The following is an 18267-nucleotide window of genomic DNA, read 5'->3' as shown; positions in this document are numbered from 1 at the left end:
CATTCAGGGCTGAGCTGACCAGCACTGGGCTCTGCAGAGCGGCCACTCTGGAAGCCGCCGACTCTTCCTGCTAGGGCACCCTCCTCTTGACCACCCTCTTAGTCCTTCCCCTGTCTGGGTTTCGCTGGGGGACATTTTGCAAGGAACACCCTTTAATGTGCCAGTAGGGTACGAGAGTGTCATCGGGCAGGCGCTGTGACGTTTCAAAGGTGAAGCAAACACAACTTCTTGTGGTGTGCAGGTGCCCAGGCAAGTACTCTAGCAGGCGACAGAGTCTACCCTGGCTTTGCCAAGCTTTGCCTCTGTCTGAACCCACCTAGGACAGTGTTCTTCCTTGAAATCTGGAACATTTGAGAAATAAAACAATTTAATGGCTTCCTTGATTTACAGACAACAGAAAGACAAACATTTCTCTCCATGCATGGTACAATGAAATTCAGGGACAAGTGGCCATCCTTGGCGAACAGGAGTCATGGCATTCAAGTCCTCTGATGCTCAGCTCCCCGGATGGTCCAACTTTATGGCTCAGCAGGTGCAGTCACTGGGGAGAGATGGGAGGCTGCATGGCTGAGATGGGAGTGAGGTGACAGCCGCTGAGTATGCTGGCATACCGGGGCACTGCCATGCATTGGTGGACCAGGAGCTGAGGAGAGGGGGAGGAGGCTTCCAGGTGGGTTCTGGAGGCCGCCATGGGCTCAGTGGCACCAGAACAGTTCCTGAGGCTGGGGCCAGGCCAAGTGGGAGCTAAGCTAGCACTGGAGGATGTGGAAAGCATCCTGGAGCACAGGCTCAGTGCTGGGTACCCACAGATGACACAGCTCCATCTCCCCAAGGGCAGAAAGATCCCCCAAGATTCGGAGCTGGGAGGAGCGGAGAAGATGGAATAAGGAGGGACGAATTCCACCCAGTCTTGTGGCCACCGCAAATGTCTCTGTTCCCTTCTGCCTTGCCTCCCCTCCCCTCTACCCCAAAGACCTACAGAGATGCTAGAGACCAGCGACCCAACCACACTCCCTAGTTATAACAGTCGAGGACACTTCCAGAGAGGGAGGAGGAGGATAAATGCCACGGGCTTTGGAAGGGAAGACTCCATTGAGGGAAGGGAACTGGCCGCTGGCTCCGTCCAGCCCCAGGAGCTGGCAGCCATGGGCTGGGTCCTGATGCAACCATGCCGGCCATCTAACTGAGCATCTTGTGTCGATCGAAGACCGTCTTCCTCTGCTCCTGCACCTGCAGCTTCCATCGCTGCTGGGCGCCTTCCACGCGCTCCAGGACAGTGTTTGCTCGGGCTCCTCCAATGGACGTAGCTCCTGCTGCCACGGAGCGTGCGTCCTGCATTGGAAAGAGGAAGGAAGGGATTGGGCATGAGGCTGGACGGGCCAGGGCCCTGGATCTTTAAAGGCTGGTGTGGAAGCAAGTGCCCTGGGAGTACTGCTCGAGTCTGAATTCTCCAAGTGCTGTGGGCTTCCCGGGGGTCTTGCCTTGTCACCTGCAGGACCTCAACAGTGTGCCTGGCCAGAAAAACTCTCGAGTCTTCAAGAGTCAGAAGGACCAGGGGGCAGAGCTGGCTCAAGTGTAAGAAGCATCCTAAACCCCACAGGCTCACTCCTAAGACTCAGGAGAAGTACTGGGTATGGATTTCAAGGCTATGTACCCACGTGCACAGGGCTGGTACTAGGCTGTGTGCCTCCCTTCCCTGTGCTCCTGTCCAGGGGACAACAGGAAGGCCAGGGACCAGGGTTGGTACCCTGAGATGGTTCCCTCTTTTCAAGGTAGGGGAGGGGGCCTGTTAAGGAGTCAGCACAGATCACAGCTGCAGGACCTCTTGGAGAGGGCAGCTGGACGGATGGATGGACACATACACACACACACACACACACACACACACACACACCCCAAGCTTCACACATACATATATACACACACACACACACACACACACACACCAAGTTTCACACAGACACATACACACACATAGCAAGCTTCACACATATACACACACAAGCTTCACACACACACAGAGACACACACACACAGAGACACACACACACAGAGACACACACACACACACACACACACACACACACACACACACACACACCCCAAGCTTCACACATACATATACACAGACACATACACACACACACCAAGTTTCACACATACACATACACACACATAGCAAGCTTCACACATATACACACACAAGCTTCACACACACACACACACACACACACACACTCCAAGCTTGCCCCCCCTGGGAAAGAGAAGATGGGTCATCATTCAGTCTGGCAGGGGTGGAAATCTGGAGCTAAGGCCAGCATTGCCTTTCCGGGGCCGCGGTGAGCACGGCGCGCTGGGCACCCTGCTCCCGTAGCCTGCCTCCCTGTCCCCCTTCCCCTTTGCGCTCAGACCCCCTTCCCTCCTGTCGTCAGCCCTCCCTTAATTAGTACCCCTCGGCCTCTGAGACTCCAGAACCCATGCATTTCCTGCAGGACCTGAAGCTGATCTTTGGGGGAGAACTGGAGCCGAGGGCCAGGCCCACAGCCCATGGGGATTTCCTCTGCAGCTCTCCCCGCCTCTCATCTCCTGCCACATCTCTCTTAAAGGATTAGTGCACCCCTCTAAGCCCAGAGCCGCCCCGTAAATGCAACTTTGCTTCTAATGCCCCGAGCTGGCAGAGCTTCTGTCGCCACACGGGTGCCAGGCTGGAGAGCGGGGCGGAGCGGGGAGGTGCGGAGGAGCCGGCAGTGCAGAGGGAGAGGTGGATGGTGCAAAGTTATCCCTGGAGCACAGTGCTGGGCAATTTGTCTTGAGCTCGCTTGTTTCTAAGGTGACCTAGAGACAGTCCCCTGGGCACCCCTGTCCAAGACCCTGAGTGGGGCATCACTGGCAGGCCAGGTGAGGTCCAGGCCTGTAATCCCAGTTACCTAGGAAGCGGACGCGGGAGGATAGCAAGTCTAAGGCCAGGAGGAACAACTTAGTGAGACGCTGTCCCAGGATAAGCCATGTTTAGAGCTAGGGATGGGTCTCGGTAGTAAATAAAGCGCTGGCTGAGCATGCACGAGGTTGTAGGTACAATTTCTAGCAACATGCCAAAACCAAAAAGCAAACCCCAACAAAAATCCTAGTCATGCCTCACAAAATCCCTTTCGTGACCTAATGTGCTTGAACACCACAGTGTGACTAGTGGGTGTGCGTGACAGAGAGAGGCTCACGTGTCAAGTGAACAGGCAAGCACAGAATGGGGTCTCAAGCGGCCTTCTCTCTGTGCTGACCGGAACAAACCCGACTTTGACCCCTACCAGATACGTGACCTTAGGTGAGTCACCTCTCAGAACCAAGCTCTCTACAAACAAGATGGACACTGAAGTGGTCTCAATGACACAAGGAATGCGGACACTTGGTCAGCATCTGGAGATGGGAAACATTCAAGTTCAGGGTGAGGCGTCTCAAAGCCTGGTTCATGGATCCACCAGCATGTGGGGGGACCCACCAGCAAATGGGGCAGGGGCAGGGGTTAAAGCAGGCGGAATTTTGTCAGGGGAGCTGCCTCTGAATGATCACCATGGCTGACACTTTCTGCTCAGCTCCTCCCCAGGCTGCCCACGCTGCCTGAGTGGCCCGTAAGAACACAGCTTGGGCTGGGCGGTGGTGGCGCACGCCTTTAATCCCAGCACTTGGGAGGCAGAGCCAGGCGGATCTCTGTGAGTTCGAGGCCAGCCTGGTCTGGTCTCCAAAGCGAGTTCCAGGAAAGGCGCAAAGCAACACAGAGAAACCCTGTCTCGAAAAACCAAAAAAAAAAAAAAAAAAAAAAAAAAAAAAAGAACACAGCTTGGCTCAGATTGGTCTTAGCATGGACGTGGGGTTAGAGTGGGCACCGAAGGACCACCTTGCCTGGGAAGCAGCTGGCCAACCAGGTCCCCAAACCAGCTTTGGGGTCCCGAGGAGCTGCTTTCCACCCATTCCTAGGACCAGTGTCGCTCTGGCAGGCTCTGGCAAATGAGAGCCTGGATGTGAAGCCGGGACAGGGTTGTCTGGAGCAGGTGGAAGGCCAGCAGCTCTGCTCTTGGGTTGTCTGAGGAAATGGGAGCCAGGAGAGAGCCAGAGCAGGGCATTAAGGGAGCGTGTCACAACTCACCGCATCACCACGGCTCCACCTGTGAGTGCTCAAACCAAGTCCCGGCAGACAGCTCCCAAGTGGGAGAAAGCTGCTGCTGAGAGGCTCCGTGTCCCCACGGCTAAGAGTCTCATTCAAAGGTATTTGAGCATCCACATCTGTTCTGAAGGAGACCCAAGGAGGGCCTCACTCCTGCGTGTTTAGCAGTAGAGCTGGCAAGTGGGCGGAGGGGTGGGGGGTGGGGGGTGGGGGCAAGGAAGTCATCACCTCCAGCCCTTCTCCCTTCGGGGCTGGGTCTAAGGAATGCAGGCAGGCAGGGGACAGTTAGGGTGTGTGTGTGTGTGTGTGTGTGTGTGTGTGTGTGTGTGTGTGTGTGTGTGTGTGTGTGTGTGTGTGTGTAGCCCCTCCCACAGTGGTGCATGGATATGGATGATTCCCTAGAGGTCCCCAGGTAACCAGACCAATGTGACCCTGACAAGCATACACTTCTATAGACCAGGCTCCTTCCGAGGCACTTCACAGGGCTTACACCCAGGCTCGTCCCCTGGCAACCAGTTCATGTCACCTCCATCCTGGGCACGAAGCAACTTAGACTCCGAAGGAGGACTCCCCTGTGCAACCCAAGGCCACATGGCTGCTTGGGACCATGTTTAAACTTACACACACACACACACACACACACACACACACACACACACACCCCTGTATTCCCCATCTGAGGATTCAGTAGCGGCTGTCTTTGGCTGGTTTTTCCCAAGAGGAAATTATACGGACAACCAAAGAAGCAGGCAGCCCAGAGTTAGCTCACAGACAAGTGGCTGCAGGTGACTTGTGGCCGGAGGCCACCTCTCCGGGCGACAGCACTCCAGTGCCTGAGCCCAACGCTGACGCTGAGGTAGGGGCCGCTATGTCTGTTCCAGGTTTAGAAAACACACTCTGAGGTCAGCAGCAAGGACACTGAGCAGCAGAGCTGAGAACCCAACTAGGACCACCCTCAAGTGCTGTGCAGTGCAGCTCCACGATGTTCCAGAAGCATCTGTTGAACGGCACATCTTCCTAATCTATCATCAGGTGAGGGGACCATCTGAACAGTCTGCACCAGACCTTGGGGTGTGTGTGTGTGTGTGTGTGTGTGTGTGTGTGTGTGTGTGTGTGTGTGTGTGCGTGCATGCGCAGAATTCTCAGCACACACTGTGCAACCATCCACGAACAGGAAGATGCGCCATTCTCTGGAAGCCCCAGCTTTCTCTTCCTCTAGCCTTCCGTGTCCCTGATAGTTCCCACCATCCTCCTTGTTTTCTGGCCTCCTTGTACACCCCCCTCCCGCAGATCTCAGAACTAACTCGATCCACGGCCCCCACTGGGGTGAGGACTTTGAAGACCCTGTCAGAGCTCAGGGGCGAGTGGCAGAGACAGCTAGAGCCTCAGAGAAACCCTCATCTCTCCCTCTTCAAAGGGGGCCAGCTCCGTACATCTAAAACGGCTCTGTTGCCGTTTCTGTCCCCACAAACATACTGGCTTCCTCCTTTCAAAGGGCGTCTGAGCCCAGGGATTAGGCCTAATGCCCCTGGAATCCGGGGAGGCAGCGCCCAGCAGCCGGGCCCACTGAGGCTTCTGCCAGCTCTTTCAAAGGGAACCCGGCAGGCTTTCATCTCCCTCTGCAGACTGGGCTGCACTGTGGGGGGACGCCTCTCTTGCTTTACCAGGCTTCCAGCCCCTGGGAGGAGAGCTCCTACCTACAAGAATTGGGGTGAGGGAGCCAAGGAGCCCCCAGTCCTGACAAACACTCCGGCTATCAAATCTCACCTCTGCCTGAGCCCCAGGCTCCTGGGAGAGGGGAAGGGAAGACTCTGAGGCCCAGACACTGTTCTTTCTGAGGCCACTATATAAACTCACGTGACCTTTCAAGGGACCCCCCCCCCCCCTTTCAGGGCTCATTCCAACTTTCTCTTCTTGAGCTGAAAGTTAAATCTCTCTGGGTCAGGGGAGGCTTCCTCCTTAGGAAAACACTGTCTAGGCCACTAATCAGCCCAGAGACGCGGCCGATGCCCTGGCTTTGTAGCCGCTCAGGAGGCGACCATGGGGACCTTCCTCGTGTGCACTGATTGTGGAGGCAATAGACTGTCCCTCACCATCCCGGCCCAGAGTTTTCCAAGGCCCTGTAAGAAGGCACCGTGGGCCATTTCCAGCTCTGAGCTCACCATCCTCCCTGACAAGGTACAGTCCTCCGTCTCCCATCAGCCCTCTCTCTGAGCTGCATTCAAAGTCCCTCTCTGCTAGGAAGCCCTCCCTCCTAACACAGAGACCTCTTTTACTAAAGACGTCCGTCCTCCTTGACTGGACCTTAAAGACGATTTTCCCAAAGTACCCAGCTTCACCAAAGACTATCATCCCACCAAATCAGATCTTAACTGCCTGCCTTTGGGGCCCTGGCCCAGTCAACTGGTTTTGGCTATCTGGGGGCTGAAGCCTGTGGATAGGCCAAAGGTCTTAGTGAATCTCACCACAGTACCGCCTGCAGGATTATGGGAGCTGCTGAGCCATAGGCACCTACGCTTGGACACTCTGCTGAATAACAGGAAGTCGGGGGGATGTTACAGGGATGCCATGTAATGAGAATACCGTATTTTCTGGCCCACTTTGAGGGTACTCATCCTGAAACTAATCCTGCACACCCATCTCCACACCAACTCCCGTGTATTGGACCAACCAGACCAAGCTGACTTTAGACCAGAGTCTCCAAGAAACTAAATAAAACGTTCTATATAACCCTTAGAAGCCTTGGGTGGGAGGCTAGGGGTGTCCTCCTGTCTGTCCGCCACAGACGGGACATGAGCTCAAAAGTCTGCCAACGACAGCTGGCTGCAGCCCTTCTATGGCTAGACAGCGATCCTTCTTAGAGAATCCTTCCCACCAGGCCAAACCTGCAGGCAGGAGAATCTACTCGGATTCAGGTCCTGTTCCTGGGACCTGACCACATCCTCAAGGCTCTCCACAGACAGGCTCCAAGTGAGGAGCACCTAGGTCTCTTGTAGGAAGAGAGGCCTAGGATCAGACGGAGCGACGGCAAAGTGCCCTTCCCCTGGCTCCATATCTAGGATGGCGGGAGACTCGGCAAGGCCATGCCCAAGAGCCATGCATTCCTCGGGAATCATGGCGCAAGCTGTGTAATCACCGGCTGCATCTCTCAATTATTCCCCGGCCAGGACTGCAATTACCACATTACCCCTAATCGCCCCATGTTTATTAGGGATGCTCTCTCCGATCAGAGCTGCTATTACTCTACATTAATAACCGGGTAGGCAAGCAAGCTTTCCTCTCCAGCACAGACCACCCAACTGTCAGGGCCGCCACCTCCTGAGCCCCCTCACCTCCCCAGCCCCACCTCCAGTGGGCCAGGCCCCTCACCTCCGCTCCACCTTTGGCCAAACCCAGGCTGGAGGCTGGTGGGAGGGGCACGCTCCCCGTGCCTACCGACTGTCCTTGTCCTCCAGGTCTGGGCAGGCCAAGACCCTGCCACCCGGGAAGCTTCACACAGACCCGAGTCTCCCCGTCCTCACTCTGGACTTGAACTTGCCTTTTCTTGTCTCCAATCTCTAGAACTTAAAAACCTCTAAAACTCTAATTGCCTGGTGCAGCTTGGCCTAGGCCTGGTCACCTCTAGTGACCCACAACTCACTACACTAAAAGGGAGCCTCTCTATCATTCAACGGCATAAGGACACGCCTGACATGGTCCTGTTAAATCTCCCACTTCAACCCGGAGGCTTCTGTCCCCTGGGCCAAGCTCTTCTCTACAAACAAGTGAAGACAGCAGGCATGTTCTATCTTTTCTTTTTTCTTTTCTTCTTTGGTTTTTCAAGACAGGGTTTCTCTGTGTAGCTTTGCGCCTTTTCCTGGATCTCGCTCTGTAGACCAGGCTGGCCTTGAACTCACAAAGATCTGCCTGCCTCTGCCTCCCAAGTGCTGGGATTAAAGGTGTGCGCCACCACCGCCCGGCTTTTCTTTCTTCTTTAAGCTAGCCAGTCACCTTCTGGTTTCTTTAAGGAAATCTCCCAGGTATCTGCTGACATGGCTGAGGCACATTCCCACTGTGTGCTCATTTGGACATGCCTAGGTTCCTGTACCAAATCCCCACTCCCCTGACAGAGAGTGGTATCTCCCAGCAATGAGGCTGCAGGGACAGAGCTCAGGGACACTGCCCCTCACCTGACAGGGAGGTAGGCAGTCTGGTGCAGCGGTTCCCATTTCCTTATAATAAACAAAGTCAAAACCCTTTAGTCCGGCATTTAAGGCCTTCACTGATCTGGCTGAACTTCCTGGCCAGCTCTGCTTACCATCACCCCAGCACCTATCCTATCCTAAGACACCCAAATGCTGCATTTGTGCACGGCGATGCTGGGGCACCACCCACCTGGCCCCTCAAGCTTCTGAGAGCCTGCCTCTGCCTCCAGCCCCCCGGGGCCAAGCTTTGAAGTGAGCAAGCACACGAGACAGATGTTTGCAGAAGCCCTGAACAAAAGAACAAACAACCGCCTCCAAGTCCTCATACTCTTGTCACCAACCTGAGCAGGCAGCATATTGGGGTACCTCCATGCAACGGGTCCCGGGTGGATCACCCTCCACCCCCCCACCCTTCGCCCCCGCCTAGCAACACCGCATACTGAGCCTGCCAGGTGCCGGGGAAGTTCAGCGCCACCACCTGTATCTTGGTGACGCACAGGAAAATGGACCTGAGGATGACAGGGACAGGGAGGAGGGGCACCTCTACTTTAGGGCTACCTTTGGCCCAGGGACCCGCATGCTGGCAGCCCAGGGCCATGGTTACCTCGTTTTCCTCTTCATTGTGCAGCTGCTCAGTATAAGCATCCGGCTTTCGAATCAAGGGGTCCACCAGCATCAGGAAGGCCATGTAGAGTAAGAGGGCGCCTACCACAGACAGGTAGATGACGATGATGACCTAGGGGAAGAGATCAGCCTTATGCCGCGACCCAGCATTCCGATCAGGACCCCATTTCCAGTCTCCTATCCATGTCGGCTGCTGGGGACCATCAGGTTGGACACTGGCACGACGAGGTGGTATGGGTCCAGAGGGAAGGGAAAACGGCCCACACCGCAGGCTCTATGCTAGCCCAAGACAGTTCTCTGAGAAGGAACATTCCAGCAGGTACCAAGATGACAGAAGCAGCAGCCGGCTGCTGGACACCGGAGAGGCTCTGAAGTGAGAAGCCAGGGTCAGCTGGCTATCCAGGAGCCTCTGTCCAGGAGCAGAGAGTCATGAGACCCGCGGCTGGAGCAAGGACCAGCTGAGAAAGCCAGAGAGCAGGCTGGAGAGGTGGCTCAGTGGTTCAGAGCACTGACTGCTCTTCCAGAGGTCCTGAGTTCAATTCCCAGCACCCACATGGTGGCTCACAACCACCTGTAATGAGATCTGGTGCCCTCTTCTGGCATAAAGGTGTACAATGCAGATAGAGCACTCATACAATAAATAAGTAAATCTTTAAAGCACACCTCTCGGGACACAGGCTGCCCCGTTCGCAGGATGGGAACGGGGCAGCCTGTGTCCTGAGAGGTGTGCTGGTCCATGCACAGCGCATCATCGTGTGGGGATGGAGGACAGCAAGAGCTCACACCCTGAGGGCTGAGGGTGGGGAAGCCATGTTGAGATGACTCCTTCACCCGCTCCCACATATGGAGCCTCCTAAGCTCGAGCAGTTGTGTCTTATGGGAAGGCCAGAGCCAGGCCAGCACGATGGCTCCGTAGACAAAGGCGCCTGACACCAAGCGTGATGACTGGCTCCTACGTGGTGGAGAGAACTGGCTCTCAGAAGTTGTTCTATGTCCTCCAAACGTGACACAAGTACTCCTACTGAATAAAGACCGGGTTTTGTTTGTTGAGACAGTGTTTCTCTGTGTAGCCCTGGCTGCCCTGGAATTCACTCTGTAGACCAGGCTGGCCTTGAACTCACAGAGATCCACCTGCCTCTGCCTCCTGAGGGCTGGCATTAAGGTGTGTGGCACCACCATCAGGCTTAAAGACATAAAAATCGATGAAAAAAATTACAGGGCAGACTGAATAAGCCTAGTAATCCAGTGTGAAGTATGGGTACCCAGTGTGTACTTAGTGGGGCCCCTACATGACACTCAGCACTCATGGTCTCTGCCGTGTCGCTGATCCCTCGGTGGTTCAGACCCCGGAAGCACCTGCACTCAGCCTGAGTGGCTGTGATTGTCACACTGGAACCATGAGGCCACAGAATTCACCCAGGACCGCAAGGCTAGTACGTGGCAAAGACGAAACTTGGACCTGCCTTTGCTGACTGCACCTCAAATGCTTTTCCTACCCCCTAAAATGCCTGGTCGCTGCTGGTTTCTGATCCCAGCGATGGCCCTGACTGTAAAAAGGGGTTTAAAAACAAACCCACCAACTATGGGAGCTGGAAAGACGGCTCAGTCAGCAAAGCAAACTCATGAGTTTGATTCCCCAGAACCCACACTAAAAAAAAAAAAAAACCCAGACATGGTGCTGTGTGCCTATGTGCTCAGTGCTGGGGGGAGAGATAAGGCTTCCTGGCCGGCTAATCAGCTCAATTGGTAGACTCCAGGTTCCGTCTCAAAAGACAAGGCAGAAAGCAATTGAGGGAGACACTCAAAGTTTACCCCCAGCCTCCACACGTACATGGATACACACAGAAAATGGAGAATCGTAAGACCTTTTGGCTTGATCCGCAGCTTCGTCAGAAACCAAGCTCAGCTGGATTGCCTTCCTCCTGAACTGGGGCAGCAGCAGCAGTGTTCAGGCCCCTTTCACGGGGTGAAGGCTCAGAACTGTTGCCTCCACCCAAGGTAGGGCAGGGAGGCAGACTCCACCCGTGCGTGGGGCTCCTAGACAGAGCCGAATGGGAGGGGCTGGGAGTCTGTGTGTATATATGGGTCCATGCTGGAAGCACCTTCCCATCCACACAGGGAGGGGACACTGGGCTTTGAATGAAGGTCTTGGCCATCTAGATGGTCTCTAGACCTATAAAGGAAGTTCAGAACCAGGGAGCTGGTTCAGGAGAGGCTGCCCCAGGCAGGAGGGTGAACAGAGTTCAATCTGCACAGGGGGTGGGGGGGCGCGAGAAGGGCAGACAGCCATTTTCTACCTAAATGTGTGTGTAGTGGGGGGGGGTATAGGAAGTTATAGTCCAGAGAAGGCAGGTAGGAGGGGCAGTGTGAAGACTACCTTCCTTTTAAACACACCTCCAAAGCAAGGGCCCCACAGACGATTTGGGAGCTTTGAACTCAGGTGAATGATTTCTGATGCCATTTCTCGACTTCTCAGAGAACAAGCTTAAGAGGGTTGGCTTCGTGGTCTCTAGAGAAGGTCTGATGAGTCCTGCCTCGTGGCGGAAGGAAGGATGGGCAGGGGCTTTGTGGCACCCTACTTCATTCCCTGTGTGGTGGCCACATGTACCGCTTCTGTCTCCAGGTCACCCAGATGGTCCACCAGGACGAGGTTCAGGAAAAAGATAAGACTAGAGTCTCAGGTCCAATACCTCGCGTGGTCATGGAGGCTTTCTCCAGGAGGGTGACATGACCGTGGATAACCTGCAAGCTCCCTAGGAGCCCACCTCTACTCCCAGCACGTGCGTCATACCCGGCTGCTCAGGCACCCAGAGATGTACTCGGTACCCCCTCTCTAGAGGGAATAAGAGTCTCAAGCAGCTGTAAGTTCTCACCACACAGGAGCACGGATGTTAGATGTCTCTCACCCCCTGCCTAAAGGTGTAGCAATGAGGTCCCATATCTGCGTATTAGCATTTGGAATGTTAACAAAAGAACAAAAGTCACAGGACGGGGCGCATGCATGCAGCCCCCCAGCCCCAGCAGTACCTTGATGGTGGTGGTGCTCCGTTCTTCGTACCTGCACTCGCAAAGCAGGCAGTAGGCTTCCACATCGTGGCCAGGCACCGGCATGGGCTCCACCACATGCAGGCAGTTGCTGCAACACAAACAGACAGGGCTGACGAACGGCCGCCTACCGTGAGGTCCAGCGAGCAGGTGACAGGGTGCTGAAGGGGTAGGAAAGCCCATAGGGAGGCACTCCCAGGAAGGGCAGAACCCGTTTCCCAGGCAACAGTCAGTCCAGTGTATCGCCGGTGCCAGCCCCCTACTCCTCGATGGTCCCAGAGCCCCGCCCTCAGCTGCCTTCTCCTCTTGTGCTGTTTGCCCTGGTGGCTTCAGCTGTCCCAGCAGCTGGCACTCAACTCATGGGTCTCCAGTCTGAATCTCATCAGGCCTTCCATCCTATTATGACTGGACTCTAGGTCCACTGATGACTGTGGTCACCACCCGACTCCCCCCATAGGAGCCATAAATGCCACATCTGTGCACTCCGGCCCCTGGTGCCCAGTCCTGCACACTGGCTGTGGGATCTGTGCTTCCGAGATGGGGGAGCAGACAGGGAACTCACAGCACCTCTTCTGCCAGTCGAGTCAAACCCAGGGGTCATCTGTGACAATGCTTTTTCTTCACCTGCAAGTTCACTGAATACCCAGGGTTTTATTTCCTAAAAGAATCTAAAATCCATCTTCTCGGTTCCCTTCGGCTGGCACACCTCAGCTGAAGCTCTCCTGACCTTTCTCTGGCAAAGTCCAGCCCTTTGGTCCTGCCTGGAACTACCTTCCCATGGTGGCCAAGTGACAGGACCAAGTGACCATACCAAAATGGAACTGCTGTCACATTCAACTTAAAACCAACCGGTGCCTCCATGGATCTGCAAGAACACGCATGGTGAACAGAAGAGCGGAAGGTCTTTCAAAGCCTCCGTTTCTCCTCAAGTCCAGTATGTGGCACCCATTGGCTCTCTAGACCTCCGAGGGTCCTGGTGCCACCTCTGGGTAACAGCTACAACACTCTGTCCCCTACAGCAGGACTAGGTGTCTCTGTGCTGTACTTCAGGGCACTGCCCCGAGGCCCTGCACATCACCTTCTCTGGGAATCGCACACAGACAAGGCCTGTTCCCATTGCTCACCATGAACCAGACATGGCGGTGCACATCTGTAATCCCCATGCTCAGGAAACTAAGGCAAGGGGATCTTGAGTTCAAGGCTGTCCTGAACTATGTGAGACTGTCTCTAAAAACGGAAACATTAATCTTGCATCGTTCCCGCCCAGAGCAAATGCCGCCCTCCCTTCTCCAGCAAATGAAGCCTCCTGGGAGCTGAGTCCTCCTTTTCCTGAGCCACACGGGCTCTGGGTCAGAAAGGCTACTCCATGGCTACCATGAGCACTGTGAATGCCTCTCGATGCCCAAGGTGTAGTGGGAGGTAGTCATCTTTAGTTCTCCAGTTTGGGACCCTGGTACCCAGAGAAACAGGCTGCAAGAGTGGATGGGGAATAGCAGTAAGAAGGCGAAATATTGCTGTTCTTTCTGGTTCTCCAGAGTCACTGAAACCCTACATTCTTTCTTGTTTTCCGAAGAAGGGGACTGGACAGGGAAGACTGGGAAAGAAAGTGAAGAAGAAAGATAAGCGGGATATAAGCCTCCATTCTTCTATTTAGACTGTGACGTCAGGTAACTCACGCAACCTCTCTGGTTTCAGTCTATTGCTTGACTATGGAAGCGAAGCTTGACGGGCGTCTTCCGAACCGTGCCCTTTTGGGTAGCATTAGAAACAGGAGGCAGGCAGTGGGTGAGGAAGGGTCTGCAGGCCCCCTCATTCAGTGCAGTTCTGGTTTCACACCTCACAGAGCTTGTGCTTCCCTGACAGACTGTGTGTGTAGAAGGATCCTGCTTCATCAAGTCAACCTTGGGACTTGTCTATGCGGCATCTAACAAACCCACCAAGAGGGCCTGTTCACATGCCCGTGATTACAGACTTTCAACACTAGATGACAGAATGCCAGCCACACAGGAATATACACAGCCATGACACTGAGTGCTGGCCTCAATCTGCACACCAGCAGGGGACCCATGGGACACAGGACCTGAAGACTCAAAGAGATCTCTAATTCTAGCCCTCCCACTAAGATGCTAGGAACCATGTCAATCCCCACGCCACCAAGGGGGCGCTGAGTAAATACGTGATGGCTCTCAGGCAGGTCAGTGCTGTCGGGCCCTAAAATCCTGGGGTCTCACCTCCCAGCTTCGGCGGCTACCCAACATCTGTAATGGAACTGCTCTGACATAGGGGTCTTCGTGTGAGACTGCTCACCAGATGGCCCCTGAGTCTGTCTGCCTCTAAAGGGGAGGGATAAACTGCAGCTTGAAAGGTGTAGGCTCTGGGCATCCTCTGGGCAAGCAAGCTTGCATTTCCAGGACATCTTACAATCTCAAGACAGTGTTGCTAAAATTTGCCAGGAGCAGAAGCTGCCTGTGTGATGGAAGTGAAGTCAGTGTAGCATCTTTCCTGATGACAGGAAGCAATTGGGGCTCCTCCCAGACCTCCATTGTTTTAGGACCATACCACCAGGTCAGTAGAAGCACAAGAATTAGACTAATGCTTCAGGAGAAGAGCACGTTTTCCAGGGCTATAGCATACATTTGACTGCATAACCTCTAGGAAGGGATGATAATTTATTATTATTATTATTATTATTATTATTATTATTATTATTACTATCAATATCAGCTAACATTTATATAGCTCTTAGTATGCACAGGTATTACTCTGAGTGCTATATAAATTAAAATAAACACATACACACACTTCACACTCAAAGTATTACCATACTTTACTCATAAAGAAATCAATGTGAAAAAAAAAAAAAAAAAGAAATCAATGGGGAGCTGGAGAGATGGCTCAGTGATCAAGAGCACTGGCTGCTCTTCCAGAGGACCTGGGTTTGATCCCAGCACCTCTGCTCAAAACTTCCTGTAACTCCCCATCCAAGGGATCTGATGCCCTCTTTTGGCCTCCACAGGTACTGCATGCATATAGTGACCAGACATACAAGTAGACAAACACATCCATCCATCCATAAATATATAACAATTTAAAAAGTAAATCAAAGTACAGTGGGGATTAAGTAACCTGGAACATGATTAACAAATGGCCAAGGTAGACTAGGGTCCAGAAAGGTTGGATCCAGAGTCTATGCAACCATCCACATAGACAGCATTGCAGGAAATCCAACTGCTACTAGTCTGAAAGGTCTCAAATGTGCTATGGATCAACAGCATCACGGGCACCTCAAGGACTCCAAGCAAAGGTTACCCTTCCGACAGACACCACCATATTTGCTGAATCAAAATCTTGGCAGGAGAGTGCCGGGGCTGCGTCTTTTCTCAAAGCTCGCCTCGTGATCCTTGATGTCCGAGTAGCAGCAACCTTGACCCACCCACTCAATGCCTTGACCTTACCCCAGGTGTCTCCCACGTCTTCAAGGATGAAGCTTCCCATCCTAAAACTACCGGAACCGGAGATGCATCCCTCACTCACACTGCGGTCTGTTTCCCTGGCGCTCCCTTCTGCTGGCCTTACTTCTACACTAGGAGATCATCCCAAGCCTTCCTGGTTCTAATCCCAGATGCCTCTTCCCCTCAGCATGGCGGCTGTTCTCCCTATCTTGAACAGCCACTGAATGTCCCCAGGTCTCTCCCTTTTCAGGGACGGTTCCAGCTCCTTAAAATACTCCTTCTAGAAAACTGTATTTACTCTTCCTTTCACTGGTTTTCTTTACCTGGATGAATTCTTGGTTATTTGTGATTTTTTTTTAAAGTAAGGGGCTAAGAAATGAATTCAAGACCAGAGACACAAGGCGCATCATGTAAGACCTTTGTTTGGACCTAAGTCTATGAAACTGTAGAATGGGAACACTATCTACTCCATTTACCTTAGACGGTTGCTATGAAACAGTAATACAGTAACAGAGTACAGAATACAGTAACAGGGCTGTGCATAAGGCACCGAATGGGACACACTGCATACACCGGCCTCTCCCACATCTCTCCCACCATTCTTCACACATCAATTTAAATTCAAAGCGAAACAACAAAATCCAACCCCCTGAGCTGGAATTCAAGATACCTGGCTTTCGTTATCAAATGGCTAAGGACAAAATATTCCTTTGTAGGCTCTCCACAGAAACGGGTCATTTATCTCTAGGACAGGAAGTCTAGTAAGCCCTGGTCATCTCAACCAGGTGATGCAGGCACGGGCCAGCCATTTACAATGTCTTACCAGTCCTTCTGAGACACATTCTGGTTGTAAATGTGCCCACTGATGTTTCTATAAGGGGGGCAGATGCATTTGCACCGGATATCTTCGGAGCTCTGGAAGGAAAACAGAAAGGGTAAATGGCAGGGCCGACCCCGACCTGGGTTCAGATTCTAGGCAGGCTAGCCAATGTTAGTGCTGTGTCTCGTTCTGTGAGGTATGTGTGCTTTTGAATTTTCCCATCCCCAAGCCACGGAGGACTGGTTCTTTAGGAAGGCTGTCACATCACAGGGTCCGCAAGATAGGAACCTCTCTGGTGGAATCCAAGAAACAGAGGTTGCCTGAGGCCGCCACTCGGAGTGGTATGCGCATGTGCAGAGCAGAGGGTAAGCAAAGTGACAGGCGGCAACCCTGGGGCCCACACTTGTGTATTTTCTGTCTGGTGGGGTAGGTGGCCAGATTTCCCCCCCAATTCTGTCTTAACTCCCTAGGTTAGAATGGGGGAGGGGTGAATAAAGGCAAGGGGGATGTTACCAGGAGAAGGCGCCCTCCAGGAGTTCCTTGAAGAGCCAAGCAGCAGGCCCTGCTCCTCAACCTCACTTCAGTGTCTTCCTGATCCTCAGACTCTAAAGCCATGGGGCCTCACGGACCATCTGAACCCAGCTGCTGGTCCCCTATCCCTAAGGAATGGGGACCAGTCTCGGGCGTCCGGCGTGAAGCTGGGTCAGCCTGGATGCAGAAGCTCCATCTGCGCGTGCCTTGGCGCTCGGAGCATTTTACAACATGATGTGATTTGATTATCCCCAAACCGAGCAGCAGATTCGACCACAGCTGTTTTAAGTTAGGGCCAAGGAAGACAGGGAGAACTTGGGTAACTTCTCTAAACAAACTTTCCTGCTGGTGGGAAATTCCACGGAGGGGCCGGTTTCGTCTGGAACCTCCGCAGTCTGCCCCGAACCCTGTGCTCCCTGCACCCTTAGGAAGTCCAGCAGCTTGCCCCAGGTAAGGTCCTCCAAGTATGGCCCTCGGATGGGTGAGGGGCAAGGGTGGCACCGGGGCTACCTCCGTGAAAGCCCCGCGGGCCCGGCGCTAGAGCAACAAGGTGCTGCCTGCTCACCTCCCTCACCTTGTTGGCTTGGGCTGGGGGCACCAGCAAGCACCCCACCACCGCCACCAAACACAGCAGCTTCATGCTCATCAGGCTCGCTGAGCCAGCAAGACCAGATGCCTGGGGGGATAAAAAGAAACATGGAGTCGGAAGAAGGGAAGGTGGTCATAACCCTGCCAGCTTTGCCGGATGAGGGAAGAGGGCCGAGTTCCAGAATTCCTGGGGCCTTCGAAACCTTTCCCTCTCCCAAGTCCAGCTCTCAGAAGCTTCCCGTGCACTAACAGAGGGTGTCTTCTGGGGTTACAGCCTCCCGGAACCCCCAGATCCTGTCACCAGGCCCTCCCGCTCCGACCCTCGCCTCTCCTCCCACCTCTCTGCCTTCACTGCCCCCGTAGCGCCGCTCGGGCCCAACGAGAAGCCCCGATTCCGGCCGCCGAGGGCACTGCACACCCCGCCTAAGGATTTGGGGCGGCTGGGAGCCCCCGGTGTCCCCGCGACCCCCGTACCCCTCCCCCAGTGCCGGGTCCACCAACCTGCAAGCTCCGCCGCAGCCGCCACCGACCAGCAGGCCCCACCCCTCCAGCTCCTATTGGCTGCTGGAGCCGCCGCTCAGCCCAACCTCGCTAGTCGCCAAGACAACAAGACCCACCTCCGCCTGGTCCCGGAGGCTCCCACTCTAGGGAGAGGAAGGCATTTCTCTACCAGGACCCAGCAAGAAAAGGGAATGTCTGCCTTTCCTGTAGAGAACCGAAGATCTGTCCCGGTGGGTCCTGCCAGCTCCTCCCAGAGTGCCTTGTTCTACCGTGTGTTAATACCATCTTCCTGCTTCAGGGAAAGCGTTGAGAAATGAAGCTAATAACAACAATAACGATTTAAAAACAAGAGCAAGGGCGATTGTG

General features: G+C 54.1%; 1 protein-coding gene across 4 annotated transcripts; it reads right to left on the bottom strand.

The window, feature by feature from the left end:
• Window positions 1-349: 349 nt before the first annotated feature.
• Window positions 350-17950, bottom strand: Tmem9 (transmembrane protein 9). 4 transcript variants are annotated; one of them, XM_016000987.3, is made up of 6 exons: window positions 17902-17950; window positions 17378-17488; window positions 16285-16376; window positions 11992-12100; window positions 8945-9076; window positions 350-1332 (listed from the first exon to the last, which is right to left on the bottom strand). In XM_016000987.3, the coding sequence occupies exons 2-6, from the start codon at window positions 17456-17458 to the stop codon at window positions 1180-1182; spliced, it is 567 nt and encodes a 188-aa protein (XP_015856473.1). In that variant the 5' UTR covers window positions 17459-17488; window positions 17902-17950; the 3' UTR covers window positions 350-1179. The 4 variants fall into 4 exon arrangements, with proteins under 4 accessions (XP_015856473.1, XP_006982489.1, XP_006982490.1 ...); XM_006982427.4 differs by having other exon boundaries at window positions 17387-17488; XM_006982428.4 differs by lacking the exon at window positions 17902-17950 and adding an exon at window positions 17739-17876 and having other exon boundaries at window positions 17387-17488.
• Window positions 17951-18267: the final 317 nt, after the last annotated feature.

Source organism: Peromyscus maniculatus, chromosome 11 (assembly GCF_049852395.1).
Source record: "Peromyscus maniculatus bairdii isolate BWxNUB_F1_BW_parent chromosome 11, HU_Pman_BW_mat_3.1, whole genome shotgun sequence".
NCBI classification, from domain to species: Eukaryota; Metazoa; Chordata; class Mammalia; order Rodentia; family Cricetidae; genus Peromyscus; species Peromyscus maniculatus.
This window is presented reverse-complemented; position numbering and strand designations above follow the sequence as displayed.